This window comes from Pimephales promelas, chromosome 1, assembly GCF_988280905.1.
Source record: "Pimephales promelas chromosome 1, fPimPro1.hap1.1, whole genome shotgun sequence".
Taxonomy (NCBI): domain Eukaryota; kingdom Metazoa; phylum Chordata; class Actinopteri; order Cypriniformes; family Leuciscidae; genus Pimephales; species Pimephales promelas.
Genome location: NC_142769.1, coordinates 16,880,136 through 16,895,941, shown reverse-complemented (window position 1 = coordinate 16,895,941; position 15,806 = coordinate 16,880,136). Strand labels below are relative to the sequence as shown.

At 36.7% G+C, this 15,806-nt stretch overlaps 1 protein-coding gene across 5 annotated transcripts in view; it reads left to right on the top strand.

Annotated features, from left to right (window-relative positions):
- The window catches only part of LOC120477651 (protein phosphatase 3 catalytic subunit alpha), a 145,985-nt gene that overhangs the window by 116,637 nt on the left and 13,542 nt on the right, over positions 1–15,806 (top strand). For all 5 annotated transcript variants that reach the window (XM_089128326.1, XM_039669327.2, XM_089128336.1 and 2 more), the window contains 7 exons: positions 684–795; positions 1,212–1,357; positions 2,795–2,934; positions 3,750–3,827; positions 7,242–7,336; positions 10,501–10,626; positions 10,717–10,788. In XM_089128326.1, the coding sequence (XP_088984452.1) occupies positions 684–795; positions 1,212–1,357; positions 2,795–2,934; positions 3,750–3,827; positions 7,242–7,336; positions 10,501–10,626; positions 10,717–10,788 (769 nt within the window). The remainder of the gene's footprint in view (positions 1–683; positions 796–1,211; positions 1,358–2,794; positions 2,935–3,749; positions 3,828–7,241; positions 7,337–10,500; positions 10,627–10,716; positions 10,789–15,806) is intronic.

Genomic DNA, 15,806 nt, shown 5'->3' with positions numbered 1-15,806 from the left:
CACATTTATTATAGCCTATAAATCACCCATAAATCCCCTTTCTGTAGGCTGTGGTTACGTCTCTTCTCATTCAGCACTGCGGGGAAAATATCATTTCCAGGTTCTAATTTGGCCTCAGAAAACCAGTAAAATATATATTTTTTTCATATTAATTTGTCAAATATTTTAAATGTTTAAGGGGCAAAAAAAATCAAACAAATGTCTGAAAATTTGTCGATATAGCTAGCCTATATATTGTTGCGCAGCATTTGGCATAGGCCTATATGTTCAAATTAAAATGTTATGTAATTTTAAACGGTTAATCGGTTAAACATGGACATCCCTATGTGCATCTTGCTTCAGATCATAACGTTCCATAACACCGATAAACTCCGCCTTTTACCTTGAGCACGCCTCTAGCCCGAGCTGGCCCCCTCTGGCCCAAGGTATTCGACGGGCCAGAAATCCTGGCCGTTGGCCCTGAGGAAGCCCCGATCAAGCCCCGGAAGTGACAGTGGAAACGCGACTGGCCCTGGCACGCACTAGCACGGCCCGGCCCTGGCCCGGCAGTGGAAACGCGGCTACTGACCCAAATCTGTCTTTTTTTCTTTTTTTTTTCAGATTAAATCCGCTTCAGTTGTATATGTATATCTAATCATTTTGTTTTACTCTTCTTTTTGTTTTGTTTTTTTGTGTGTCCATAGTGTGTGCTGTACCTATGGGCCTTAAAAATCCTTTACCCCAAAACACTTTTTTTGCTGCGTGGGAACCACGAATGTAGACATTTAACTGAGTATTTCACTTTTAAACAGGAATGTAAGTATGACGCATCATCGATAACCATAGTCCATAACACATTAACTGTTGCATTTTGCAATATAAAACTTAAGTAAACTGTCATCCATAAGAAAAATAAATGGGAGCTGGGTCCGGTCACAGATTATATACTACCGTCTATTTTCTGTGATTTCTAGTTCACTTCCCAGCTCAGTATTTGAATTCAGACATTTTATTGGCTAATCTTAATGTTTTACACTTGTAAAAACAATTGTTTTTGGACTGGACCAAAAAGCCTTTAACTCATTTTAAAGCTGTTTTTTTTTTTTTTTTTAAGTGTTTGGATGGCTTTTTTTTTTAAGAGTTTCCATCAAAGAGTGAGAGTATGTGTTAATGTGTGGTCATTTTCTTTTCCTTCCATCTCAACTGGTCGTTCCTTCTTCATCTCTTGACAGGTAGAATTAAGTATTCGGAGCGTGTGTATGATGCGTGTATGGATGCTTTTGACTGTCTTCCCCTGGCAGCGCTCATGAACCAGCAATTCCTGTGTGTGCACGGAGGACTTTCACCTGAAATCACAAACCTTGATGACATCAGGAAAGTATGTATATAACAAACTACTGTCATTTCCCTGTTTAATGAACCAGCCTTTGATTTATTATTATATTAACACAAGTTCTTTGAAGTGCTACATGTTATTGAATGTGCAAGTAAAGTGATCATCAAGAAAAAAACAAAAAAACATTCCTACTCCTTAGTCCACCGAAAAGGGACTCTAACATTATTAACTCTCCTTTTAGACCTCAACACATTATCAGTCTCTAGCTAAAAGATACAGTGCTAATCTTGTTCATTTCCACAAAGAGGCCATAAAAAAAACACATTATATTCAGGGTCCTGCAGTTGATGATTAATCTCATATTAGCTCTTTTCATCACTGACTGTAATGTAATTCTGCTTTCAAAAATCTGTTTCCTATGGAGAATAATCTTTCAAAATGACCAGGTTACTGCTCCTACCTCTCTGAAGTATTTTTCCTTAGTCAATGTCTTCTCTCTATTAAATGTTCTCGTTTAAAAAGCCATTATATTGTGTTTCTTTCTCTTAAATATGAATTTTATCAGTAGGAGAAACATTTGTACCTTTCCCTCCCCATTCCCTTGGTAAGTGGAAAAATAAATACTATTAGAAAAGCAACTGCAAAAATATGAGGTGATTTAGTAAAAGCCCATCTGCAACTGTATCATGACTGAGATCCAAGGCTCTGACAATTAGGGGAAAATCCTTAACCAATTCAGATATTATCATTTACACTGAGCTGTTAATTCAGTTTAGTTTTAATCTGAGGATTATTCAGATACACTGCTTTTGTAGTTTATCCAGTGGCATCTTTTATTAGATGCCCAAGCTGTTATCAAAAAGCACGTATTATCCTTGTAGAAAAACGTTAACTTTACATTAGCAGTGACTGGCAGTATGTTAGCCTTAGTCCAATAGCAATACCTCTATAGTATATCTTCGGATTTGCCAAAAGTGCAAAACTTATTTTGGCAATAAAAAAAACTACTGTCAGGATTTACTAAAGAGACACAGAGAAAAATTATATATAATTATTATATGAGTTTCCATTTCAGACGCAAAATTTATGGGAGAAGAGTATTTAAATGGTTTACTAAGGTTTGTGCTTGACAATTTACTGGTATCTGTGCCATTATTTACCACACATTAAACCGCACGCTAATTTCAGTAGATCATGCGCAGAACTTTCCACTCCCATCGGCGCTGTTTTGGAATTGCACTGTCACGCTAATTTACCCTGTTTGTCTGGCCCTAAATAAGATAAAACTTTGGTAAAATAGGTCTGGACGCTTTAATCTTGCAAATTGCTATGTTTTTCTTATGTGGCCATATTGTAAATAAAAAGGGTCCACAATATACAGATTTTATCTATTCTATTTTGATTGTTTTTTCTGTTAATAATGATGCTTTATCTAACCCGGGAGTACTCTGTAGTATATAGTGTGTTTACCTTTTCCAGTTAGACAGGTTCAAAGAGCCTCCCGCATATGGACCAATGTGTGACTTGCTTTGGTCGGACCCGCTAGAGGACTTTGGGAACGAGAAGACCCAGGAACATTTCACACACAACACAGTGAGAGGCTGCTCCTATTTCTACAGGTACCAATTGCACATCAAAGAGGAAACCAGAAAGCACTTGACAAAAGAAAACATCTTTTAACATTGAATATTATGCATTCCTAGACATGAGATTCATTGTAATAATTCTTATAGTGTGTTATGTGAGCAAATTGCACAGTGAGATAAATTAGTGAATTGACATGCCAGTTAGATTAAAAAGATTGAGTATATTTAGACATTTCCTGCCTCCTCTACATCTTTCTGAAAACCTCCATATCACAGAATAGAAATTTCATACGTTTGTCTATGAGCACGCTTATAAGAATTAAGAACCATTATCCTGTGGTGATCTATTGTTTGAATCTCTAATGACTGTTAAATAAAGATTATTTTTGTTATGTGTTGTATTTGCCTCAATAAGGAGGATTTCATGTGCCTGCATGCCTGCTATAGAATGGCAGCAGAATGAAATTGGTTCTGCCAATTGGAAACCCATAGTTTCCACTTCCCACTGTGCAGCATTTACTAAAGTAAAGTTGACTAAGTGGATCAAGTATCCCAAGCTCATGTGATTGAGTGGAGGCGGGGCTGATTTCTATATTCATGGTTCTGTGTACTAAATGAAGCAAGGGTGTAGTTACATTGAAGCTATTTTAAGTCATGAAGATTTGATTTTGGTGATCAAAGATGAGTATCAAGGGATTTACTTACTGCTACAGTAGTATGATGATCGTGTTCTTGTATTTTGAACATTATTAAATTAAATTGCACCCCAGAACTAAAACTAGAAGCCAAGTCCATTTGCATTTATGCTGTATTTTACATCTCATTTTCCTCTTTCCTCATTCTTGTAGTTATCCTGCTGTGTGTGACTTTCTACAACACAACAACTTATTATCTATCATCCGAGCCCATGAAGCACAGGATGCTGGGTAAGTCTGGCACAAAAGCATACATCGTAGGTTGTTTTTAGTAGCATCTGGTTCGATTTGAGAGACTGGAGAGATGCAAACATTGCATTTTGAAATATTCTTTTGTCAGATGTGGTTAATTATGCTCTGACAACTGAATGAACATATTGACTATAAAAGGAAGATTAACTTGTTGGTGTTGTGATTCTCACAACACAACACAACACAACACTGCATTCAAGCTGAGATTGATTCATATTGCCCACTCATTTTTAAGTCGACATCCAGCGATAACAAAGCATGTTTGTCATTTTACCTGATGGAAATCTTATGAATAGACTGTATTATGGGACAAGCCTAGCTTTTCCAGCTGAGAATGGGTCTGTTTGCTTTGGTCTTGCTGTCCAATTCTGTTGAGTCAGAGTGTTAGAGCTTTCAGCATGTTCATTGATTATGCTGAAGTCGTTGTTTGACTAGACTGTACTCTGCCAGTCTCTTGGTCCCTGATTATAGCAGCAGGGTGGTGAAAATTAAAGCAACACCAATAGAAGTTACAGTATATGCTGATTAGTAGACACTAGATTGAGAGCTACTTAGAAAGCATTAATTGCAGTGAGAGTCCTTCTAGTGCAGCTCTGGCCCAAGATCTCTTGCTTTAACAGTACAGTGGAAGCAGAAGGACTGAGATCAGAGATCCAGACTCGGCGCTCACGTAACGGAAGTCGTATTAGCAATCCTGCACAGATAATTTATAATTATTATTATGCTACAAGCAAACCGAGTCTAGAGCTCTGACGAATGAAAAGAGACATCAAAGCAATGTCGGACTAGACGAATGAAGTCTAGATTTAGACTGTGGCATTTTTGATTGAGAAAATGCTTATTGTTGGGTGATTATAGTCTCATGACTAATTGATAGCCAGAAGTTATAGGCCCACTTCACAGCCTCTTAAAACAAACAGACACTCTGACAGGAAGAGACTGATATATTGATATCAGAGGTGTAACAAAACAATTGATATGGATCATTACATCGATCAAACGTCTTAACGATCCATCGATGCCACGCGTAAAATATCGATATGAGGTACCTATATTTTGGGACTCTCCACATCCTCACATAATGTCTGTCTAAGCAAATCTGCCATTCCGGCATTTCCGTTTACTCACCATACTGTCTGCCGGTTTCTCAGCTGAAATAAACGGCTGACAAGATTAACTGAATCCTTAACACGTTTTGTCACAAAGCCGGTATTGTCCACTTTCATTGTTCCATGTTTTACAGCAGAAACTGACAAGCACTCTTGTTGTTTGTGAACACAACCCGATAAGTCCGTTTTAGCGAATCAGCGTGCAGTATTCAGGTCAGGTGTCAAGGCCGCTAGTTAGAAACCTTGCAGCACGTTACAGTGGTGAGGGAAAGGGTCGTTGTATTGTGTCTAATCACAATAATAAAGTGTGTCAAGCATCTATGTCAGCGGAGGAGATGAACTTAAAGATTAATCAAGTGTTTTATTATATATCATAGCAATTACTTGGTTTTGTTTAACTCTGAAACACAAAATGTGGAGTTATCTGTTTTTGCTTAAAAACAAATTTTTAATTTATTTAAAAAACATAATGAACTTTAATTTTGTGAGTAACCTCTCTGTTGTAAATGTCCCAAATGGAAGAGGGTGTGCCATTTTTAAAGAGTTGAATTAAACATTCATGTTATACGTATATTTACTATGCTTACTTTATTTTTATAATATGTTAATTTTTAAATATACCTATAGTGCATACGTTTTTGTTTTAGTTTTTAAAACTGCTGTGCTTAAACTAATGTGGAAAGTTATGTAGAACTGAAACTAAAACCAAGTAAACAATGTAATAATAATTAAATCATGGAATATTTTTTGTTGAAATTATAATGTGGTATATTTCTGGAATTGAAGTAACTGTTAAATTACTTATGTCAGAAAAAGTCAATTGAATAATTATTTGACTGCAGGTGCTTCTGAGCTGCTGTATTATAGTTTGGAGGAGAAATATGATGTCTGCATGATAACTTATGCTTGCATTTTAATACACGAGTGTTTATTTTATTATGCGTCTTTATAACAAGTTTATAATATATATTGTCTTCAAAATAAAAAAAATGAAATTATCTCTTCTTTTTAAATAGACAGCAGAATATTTAATCATGAATTTGACAAATATGTTTTATTTGGGTAAATAAAAGTTAAAACTGCAGTACAGAACGTGTGCCTGTTTTCTGTTTAAAATATGAAATTGCAAGTTACTTGTTGAGGTGTTTGGGGTGTGTTTCGAACTGCTTCTCTGCATGAATGAATCTGATCGCCACATCAGTGCGGATCTGTCATATCGACATGACAATATTTTCTTCTGACCAAATGAAAGCATATATGTCTTAAAATCGTTTTACTGATGGTCTTTAGATATATCGTTTGCTCAGTTAGATTCGCACATTGCAAATTATCTGCCTATTGATCTCGAAGTTGTTACAACCTCTTAAAAGCCATGACGATATTTATTCTCATTTTAGCACGGACTTAGTCACTTTTCTCTTTTTGACTGCAGGTTCTTCGCTGAGCCATCTAGATGACAAGTTTAACCGCTTGGGGTAGTCAAACATGCCTGCGCGATCATTTACTTTCTTTCCTGACATAACGACGTAACATAACAAAAAAAAAAAGTCATTTTTGGTCATTCAGTTGAGTAAGACATCATTCAAAACTGTCCTTTTTTGTGCACACTCACAATAACAAAATGTTGTGTGTCTGCCGTCTCGGTGTCTGTAAACTTCTTTCTGGACTGTGTCATAAAAATGAACTGGAACCCAGTGTATACGTGCCTTACAGACATGGTAAATATGTCTATAGAAAGCTTTGAATGTATACTTTTAAATGAACCAATTTAAAACAAAAACAAATATATTCACTAATTATCTAACCACCTAGGTACCATCTTTTTTCAAGCAACTGTATCCTCAGCATGCCATATAGTAGTCTTCTTTCTGTTTACGGACTTGACATAACCACTCAAAGACAGATGACGTTAAAATGACATTTCCTGCAAAATCATCAAAAAATTATTAATCATTTTTATAAGCGTACCATTGCCAAACTGGTAAGATAAGAAAAAAACTATTTGTTTCCAGCCCTTATGGTTAAAAGTTATGACCCAAAATTCAAATCACCATGTAATAGCACCACCAAGTGTCAGACAGGTGTGTGTCTATGCGCCTGAGTAGTGGTGCACGATTGGACCATCCTGCCAGGTTTGGGGTCGTTTGGGGTCTTACAGTTTACGCTCTCTGATGCCCTAGTTACAACTTAGGTGCGTGGACCAAATGAAGAAATGTAATCATTGTCTTGATGTTTATTCTGAGGAAAGTGATGATGATGATGATGTTTTCTTTTTTACCCACAGTTATCGCATGTACAGAAAGAGTCAAACTACGGGCTTCCCATCTCTCATCACCATCTTCTCAGCTCCCAACTACTTAGATGTCTACAATAACAAAGGTATTATGCACACACATCTCTGAATGGTGCATGTGTGAGTAGACAGCAGGTCAGATGTCCAGATGTTTCCTGCAGTGTCTCTGCTGAGCTACAAGATGGACAGACCCAAGTTAGTTAGTGTGATGGTTGTGACCAGAATGGAAAAGGACAGAGGCAGCAAAGTGTTGCAAAACAACAATTTAGGGGGTTATTTTCAAGAGTGGAACTCACAAAATATGTTGCAGTTGCAACCCTACCAAAAATAAACCGAAACATAAAGGAAAAAAAGACACTTCAAACAAAATTATATAATAAAGAGTTGTCACTGCTTCTGCCCCTCAGAGTCTACAGTATACAGTCTAAAATCAAAATGTACAGACATATAAATAAACTTTCTGTGAAACAATCACAGAATATGACAGAGCTTGTTTTAAAATGAAAAACACTGGAATGAGTTTGCAAAGTGATTCTCTATTCTCTCTGCCTGGTTTTCTTTACATTAGTGCTATTTTGGACAGATTGTTTTGGATTGTACTGGACCTTTGGAATGAAAACTTCCCCAGAGTTTAGGTGCTTAAAATGATCTGGTCAGAACAGAGAAGTGAAGTTGGGTTAAAGGGTCAGAATAGAAATTTCCGCCTACCAGGGTACCAGGTAGATTGTTGACGCTGCAATAAACTCCTGACTTCTAAGATCATCTAACTTCATGCCATAAATGACGATAATGATGCAATTTCACGTGCTTAAGTCATTTATTTGCATTAAATTGTTTTAACGCGTTAAGGATCTTGAATTAATCACATGCATTAACGCGTTAACATTGACAGCCCTTTTAACACATCTCATCAAACCTACAGTATAGGGTAAGTTTACACATCAATTACTCCAGTCTTCAGGGTCACACGATATTTTAGAAATCATTCCGATATGCTGATTTGGTGCTCAAATAACTTGAAACCTTTGCTGCTTATTATTTTTGTAGAAACCGTGATTTTCATGATTCTTTTTTATGAATATAAAGTTCAAAAGAACAGCCTTTTTTTATTTAATCAGTATATACATTTTATTTATCCACCCCTATTTTTATTTATTTATTTTGTTGGGGGTTGAAAACCCTAATTCGTTCAACCATTCTTCATTTTTATAGATGGATTATAAGCAAAGATATGTGCATTTCATTGTTATCGCTGCATTTTTGGTCTGCTATTGCCTCAATTTTCCTCTCTGAAGGCCAGTTGGACCAGCAAAACTGAATTATTCCTTCAAGTCTAAATTAAGTATGTTAAGAGTGTGGAGGAGGGGTGAAGATCGAACCTTTTTATACACCAAATGAAGTCTGGACACGAGCGTGTGAGGAGATTGATGGCCAATCGACTGGCGCTGTAACTCGAGCCCGGTGGGGGGAAGCCCAGGATATCCATCACTCCAAAGGGTTGCCAGATTGAGCACCAGCCGTCCATCATATGCTGACCATGAGCACCACAGCCCTGACTGTGCAAATAAGAGTCAATCAAGCAACCCCTGACACGGCACAAAAAAATTCTGCGGCAAGAACAACACACAAATGACAGTCCGCTCTTCACTGGTCTGGCAAGGTTTTCTAGCGTTGTTGAACGTGTAACTGTTGTGTGGCTCTCATTATGGAGAATAGGAGAAAGCAGCAGGGTGATGGACACCGTCTCTGTATTGATTCAAATGCAGAGGGTTCCTTCATCTGTTGATGGCACAGTCCTGACAAATCCAAATAAGAAATTTTGCAGATTCCTTCCTTTGATCATTTTTGTTGAAATTGCCAGATGTTGGATATTGGCGAAAGCTGTAGGGGTACATAATCCGAATGTCGTGGTATTTCATTACTATTGCTTGAAGCATTTATCATTGCATAGGTCTTGTTACCATGACAACGTAGCAGGTCATGGATCACTGGTTAAGCTTGTGTGGGCCTGGAAGGCTTTGGCACAGCAGGGTTGGTTGTGACTGGTGTGCAGGAATGAAGGGAAGGATAAAGTGAATATGCCAGATGAAAGAGAGGAGAACTCTTGTCATCATTTTGATTGTTGCTCTGAAGTGGGAGTTCCTCACACCAGTGATTTCCCCTATAGGAACAGATTTCAGCAACCCTGTTTTTTTATGAAGCTATGCAGTAATCTAACTGATTATTTAAAGTCATGTTGATCTTATATGTAAGTTGAAGTGGAACCTAAATGTATTCTTCATTTTTCTTGAAATTTTATCATGAAATAATTAAAATATAGCCAATGGCCGTCTCTTAATGACATATCTAGATTTCAGTCTGTTCATTTCATCAACCATGGACAACTATCAGTAAGTGTATATTTAAATCAGGCACTTTAAGGTCAGCCTTTCTGAGGCATTTATGGTGTGGACCATCACCTAATTATAGACTGAGGAAAGATAATATTTTATGTAATTAATAGCAATGTTGCTTTATCTGATCACATATCCTGCTAAGATGTATAGGCAGTGGACCGTGAGTGACATTTAAGGCGTGTTTATGTTCAGTGTGCTTTATCTTCAGGTCTTTTATGTCTGGTATTTGACATGTGATTGACACCTGCTAGCCACTCCATGTTTGACGACTTGCTATTCTCAAACACCACTAAGATGATGGGACAGAAAAGTCCCCCTCTGTGAGTTGTGATGTGTGGTGTCAACTTTCGACAGATCTAGGGCATGCGCACATTGGTCGCCACATCAACAGGATTGATCACATGGAGTTAGCCATCTCCAGGAAAATTTCATTAAAAATACATGACAGGAGATAAAAGTAAAATTCTGGTTTGTCAAATTATGTGTGGAGATCTTTATACTATTTCCCCTTAAAAAATACTGTGGCTGTTCCTTGAAGTATCGATGATAATAACTTGTGCTTGTTGGTACTGTTTTCCTTATTTTAAGCGATTCAAATTCCTTTGTTTTGGTAGTTCTAGGAAAAAATTTTAACCACAAAATGTCTTCTGAAGGTGGAGTTCCACATCCATTATGTGTTTTGTCATTTAAACATGCAAGTGAGGGAGGGAGGGAGTCTGTTGTACGTCTGAGATAGTGTTCAGATCTGATGTAGGGTTTGGCAGAATCCAGCTGTATCAGTTATTCACTGTATCATTTTCCCATACTCTCTCTTTATGCTTTCTCTTCTTTTTGTACCTCTCTTCCTTATACAGCTGCTGTGCTGAAATATGAGAATAATGTCATGAACATTCGACAGTTTAACTGTTCCCCTCATCCTTACTGGCTGCCTAACTTCATGGATGTCTTCACTTGGTCTTTGCCCTTCGTTGGGGAGAAAGGTAAACCATTTGCCTTCAACAGATTTTATGTGGCATAAAATCCTCAATAAGTGCAGCGAACAAACTCTCCATTTTTCTTGTTCCCCGTAGTGACTGAGATGCTGGTAAATGTCTTGAGCATCTGCTCCAATGATGAGCTGACCACTGATGAAGAGATAGATGGTAAGAAATTCAGGCGTACACAAAGCAAGCACATGCATCATCCTGTTTCCATATAACATTACAATAAGTTTGAAAGTAAAGTGCATGGTTGGGTTCACAAGAGGGTGCCCTCCATCTATTGCTTCTAAATAAATCTGGAATATTAATGGACCATTTGGCAAGGCAAGGCAAGTTTATTTATATAGCACATTTCAAAGTGCTTTACATCAAAAAAAACTAAAAAAAAAAAAAATTAAACATTTGCCCTTAAGTTATTTAGATGCTGCTGGCCTTACAACTCAAAATGACCTGATTCTTTTATGATCTCCTTGTTAGAGAAAACTATTTACTTTCATTTTATTTGGGGGAAAAGTGTCTTTTAAATGACAGTCAGTAGCTAGCTGATGTTTAAATCCAATGCAAAGCATACCAACAAAATGTAAGACATTAATAGGTGGTTTGCAGTCACGTGATTGTGTTGACGCGCGGAATGCAGAAGGAGGGCAAGGAGTGAAGAGCGCAATGGATGAGATGGAGGAAAATCCGTACTGTACTACTTTAGACGCTATTACAAGAGAAATATATAAACAGAAAATCGAAACATATGTAGGACGTGATCCTTACGTTATGAAGAGGACCGATTTTCAACTGAATTGAGAGATTTGCCTGCCATCGAGGCTGTAAATATCAGCAACTAACTCGTCTTGCAGACATACTTTGACTTTACAAAGTTCGGAAACTGGTACGTTACACAAACAGCCACATAAGTGTATTTAAACACCTGAATAATGTAATTATAAGCCACATAAATAATGTATTAACTCAAATTTGACGAAGTGATCACTGCACACACACACACAGGCATTTTCCCATTCGACCCATAAATGCCATTTCCAATTTCTTGTATTTCCCCCCCTTATGAACAACAACTTTGGGCACACGATAAAAACTCCTCGTGGTTTGATCGATTTGAGCAACCATAAACGACGCAAAACATAGGCATTTTGAGTTTGTTATAGTGATTCCTAATGTAGAAAATCACTTCCTGCCCTCCATCTGCTTTTCGCGCCATGGCAACGGAGTGGCGTGACGTCACGTGAAAACAAGCTATAGACTCACTTATACACATCTGCATGAAATGCACCATATGGAGTACCTTTCTCTTCCTAACAGCTTTTATGTCACATTTTAAAGGTGCGGAATGTTATGTTACAGCTAATGGTTGAAATGGATACTGCAGTCAAAATTCAATTCAAAATTTTGTTTTGAGTTGTTTGCACCTCCTCAGATTCAGTTCACACTCATGTTGCCGGATTGAGAGGATGTAACAGGAACGAGCACATTTGACAATGGAATGCGACAAGCCTTATGTATTAGCGGCAGCTAATGTATAAATGTGCTGCGATCTGAGAAAACCCACCACGTGGTGAAACTTGACGTATTACAGGTTTTGAGGCCATATTAAAGCTGGGTTCAAGTCCTTTCCAAATCTGTTTTTATTTCATTTATCATTTGTCTGTATCAAAAGTTTTGGTTATCTGAAGTCGGCTGATTGCTATGATTTTCAGAAATTGAATTTTGAGAAAAACAGGTTTACTTAATGGACTGGCTCTCCCTTTTTTCATATCACATATTTTAGTAATCATCTTAGATTAGGTATCATTCGAAAGCTTACGAACTCAAAATTCAACCTGTGAAAACCGTTTTGAAATTGGACGATTGAGAGGTGAGCAAGGTCTTTTAAGCGAGCAGCTTCAAACTCTGATGTTCTCTTGTGCTCCGCATCACACCACACGATACCGCTGGATAAAAATAAATAAATTAAAACTTGCGGGCTGTTGTAGTTCACCCAGGACAGGACTTTATTCTGTTATGTAGTTTATTTTGATAGGTGAACTGTCTTTTGTAGTGTTAAGAGAAGGAGAGCTAAACGAGAGATAATGTTTTTTGTTCAGCTGGTCATTATACATCGCTATTTTTCAGAGATGATAAACAAGATGTTATAGAATAATAATTTAATAAAAACCCAATTTTGACAAAAAACTGGCATTCATATTCTGACATCTGACATCTATATTTAAACCTTGAAAACGTACCAGCGCGACATCCGACGGGTTTTCCCAGATCGCATCACAAATGGTTTTTTATTTTATTTTTTTTATTGATGAGTCTTCTTAAGTCAGAATCTATGATCTTGACCCAGTTCGCTTGCTGGCTTTCATGGACACAATTCGCTGTGTCACCAACTGGCCACCCAGGATGTCGAAATGCTTTTGAGTAAATTGGCAGTGGGTGGAATCACACAGACAAAAACACAAAAACAGACATTCAAAAAAGGAAGCATTGTTTTGTAGTATTTTGTTTTTCCGGAGAAACTAGTATTTTAACTTTACCTAAATCTTACCAAACATATTGCATACAAAAAATTTCATATAGTACCTTTAAAGGGATACTCCACTTATTTTGGAAATAGGCTCATTTTACAACTCCCCCAGAGTTAAACAGTTGGGTTCTACCATTTTCGAGTCCATTCAGCCGATTTTCGTATATTTCGAAAAATATCAGTAACTAGACAGTTGCTGGTCTCATTGACTTCCATAGTAGGAAAAAAATATACTATGGAAGTCAATGAGACCAGAAACTGTCTGGTTACTGATATTCTTCTAAATATACGAAAATCGGCTGAATGGATTCAATGGATTCAAAAACGGTAAAACCCAACTGTTTAACTCTGGGGGAGTGGTAAAATGAGCCTATTTCCAAAAAAGTGGAGCATCCCTTTAAGGTATAAGCAAAATAATTTTTTTTCAATATATATTTTTGTCATCAGTGAAAGTTTGGTTTGACAATGTATTCATTTCAGAAAATAGAATATATTTTTGCTTTATTGACAGCAGAGCGTGTGGAAGCGAGAACATCTGAGTTATAAATGTTAGTGCAGAATTTTAAATATTTCTTATTAATTTTCTTATTATAACATTACTTTGTTTGCATTTTTTTTTAATTACAAATGAAAAAGATTATTCAGATTTGTTGTGTGGTCTCAGACTTTGAATGTAATAATCAAAGAGCAAAGACTTGGATTATTACTTTAAATATACAATTTTGTTTTTATTTTTTCTACCATACAGCCAAGGTAAGAAAAAAAAAATGCAATTAATTGCCATTCCAAATAAACATAAACTGTCAGATGACAAATAAACGATTGACCAGAAATCTTTGAAGAGTTCAAGCTTTGGTAAAGCACAAACTTAAAAACACTGACATCTCATCATGCTCTACACTGTTACTCTCTCCTTTTTTTATGCATTTAATAATCTTTATTTTGTTTCTCTTTTGTTCTTTCTTTTTCTCACTCATTTTGTCCATCTCTTTCCCTCTCAAATATTGCTTCATCTAATGAATCTCTTTCTCTTTTTTTCAGAGTTCTTTAAAGCATTTCTTATCTTTTATTTCTTCGATGGATGCGCTTTTTTGCCACTTTTCTCTCTCTTTCTCTCTGTCATTCCTCAGCCATTCATTGATCATTCTTCTGTTCTTTTTCTGTTTCTTCTGGGGGTGTATCTTGAGAAGGACAGCTAATATATGGGCCCAAGAAAGGTACAACCTCCATGACATCCAATGCGGTGTCATGCCTCTTGTTTGTACCTTTTTCTAGTTAGTTGATTAAGCTAACACCAAAAAAATCACTAATGAACCTACTTATAATATCAATAGGTACTAATTCTTTTGTTTCATGCACCCTGGTCACCATGAACTGGATGAGTAGATGTTTTTCAAACTATTAAAAGGCCATTGCTAGTTGCGTGTGAATTCCTTGCACTGTTTGAAAAGACAAGAATTTCGTTTACTAAGTGGGGTGAGTATGCAATCAGTCAGACCACTAACATTTTTTTTCTGAAATTAGAGACACTGATGTGAATATAAGAGTATGTGAACCTTTGTGAATTGTTTTACAGTTCTCAGAACCTCAACAGTGCCTTCATCTTTTATATTCTATCGTTCACACCAATTCATATCACATTGTCATCATTTTCCATATTTTTTTTTTTTTGCCATTTTCCATGTTCTCCACCTCTGTATAAAAACAGTGATCCCAAAATGTATTTAAACTAGTGATGTCCAAAAAAACATCTACTCAGTTGCTTGCTTGAATGGCTGAAAAACTAGTATTAAACAAGCCCTGGATAACTCGTGGTCGACCATGGTTCCTAGGGGTCCTTTCCTTTACATAAGTTCTTATGTACAAAAAAGTTGGACAGAGCTTAAAAGTATGTAACAGAATGTGGGGCTCTAGAAAGCATAACTCTTTTTAACTCGACACAATAACGTTGACATTTGTTGTAACACAGCAGCCTAAGATGTTTTTCTGATCATTACGTGTTTAGGGGCTGTAACCCATGCTTAAAATTTTGAAACTAACTAAAAATCTAAAGTGAATTGACCTCACTAATCTAATTTTTGGAATGATGTAACTCCTAATTAGGACACAGAAGACGCACTTAAAAGTTAAATAGTTTTAAAGGCACAATATGTAGTTTTGTTTTGTTTTTTCGTCACAAGAGACCGCAGTTTCCAACAATTACAAAGGCGTAGGTTTATGACAACAGTGATGAGCTGAATGATGGGACTTGCTGTCAAGCTAATGTTTATGGATGAGTGCAAACATTCATGTTTTTTAACATTACAGTGGTATGAAGCAGGTCGCGATTGCTAAAGAGACAGATATCACACGCGAGTCCCGCGGATATAAAGGCATAAGGACATTTAATTCTACCGAACAACCCGCAAGTGCTGGATTACTCACACAGGTCAGTTTATTAGACGAATTAAACTTGTGAGGTAACGCAGCGCCGCTTCACTTGGTCTAACGTTACACTATCACACTAAACGGCATTTAAATGTGTGTTGAAAGTTATAATGTTATACTATGTGTTAGTTCGTTTGCTATATGAAACTAGCAGTAACGTTGAGCTAGATCAACATTAGAATAACATACTGACCATATTCTAACATTTCATCATGTTGAGCTAACGTTA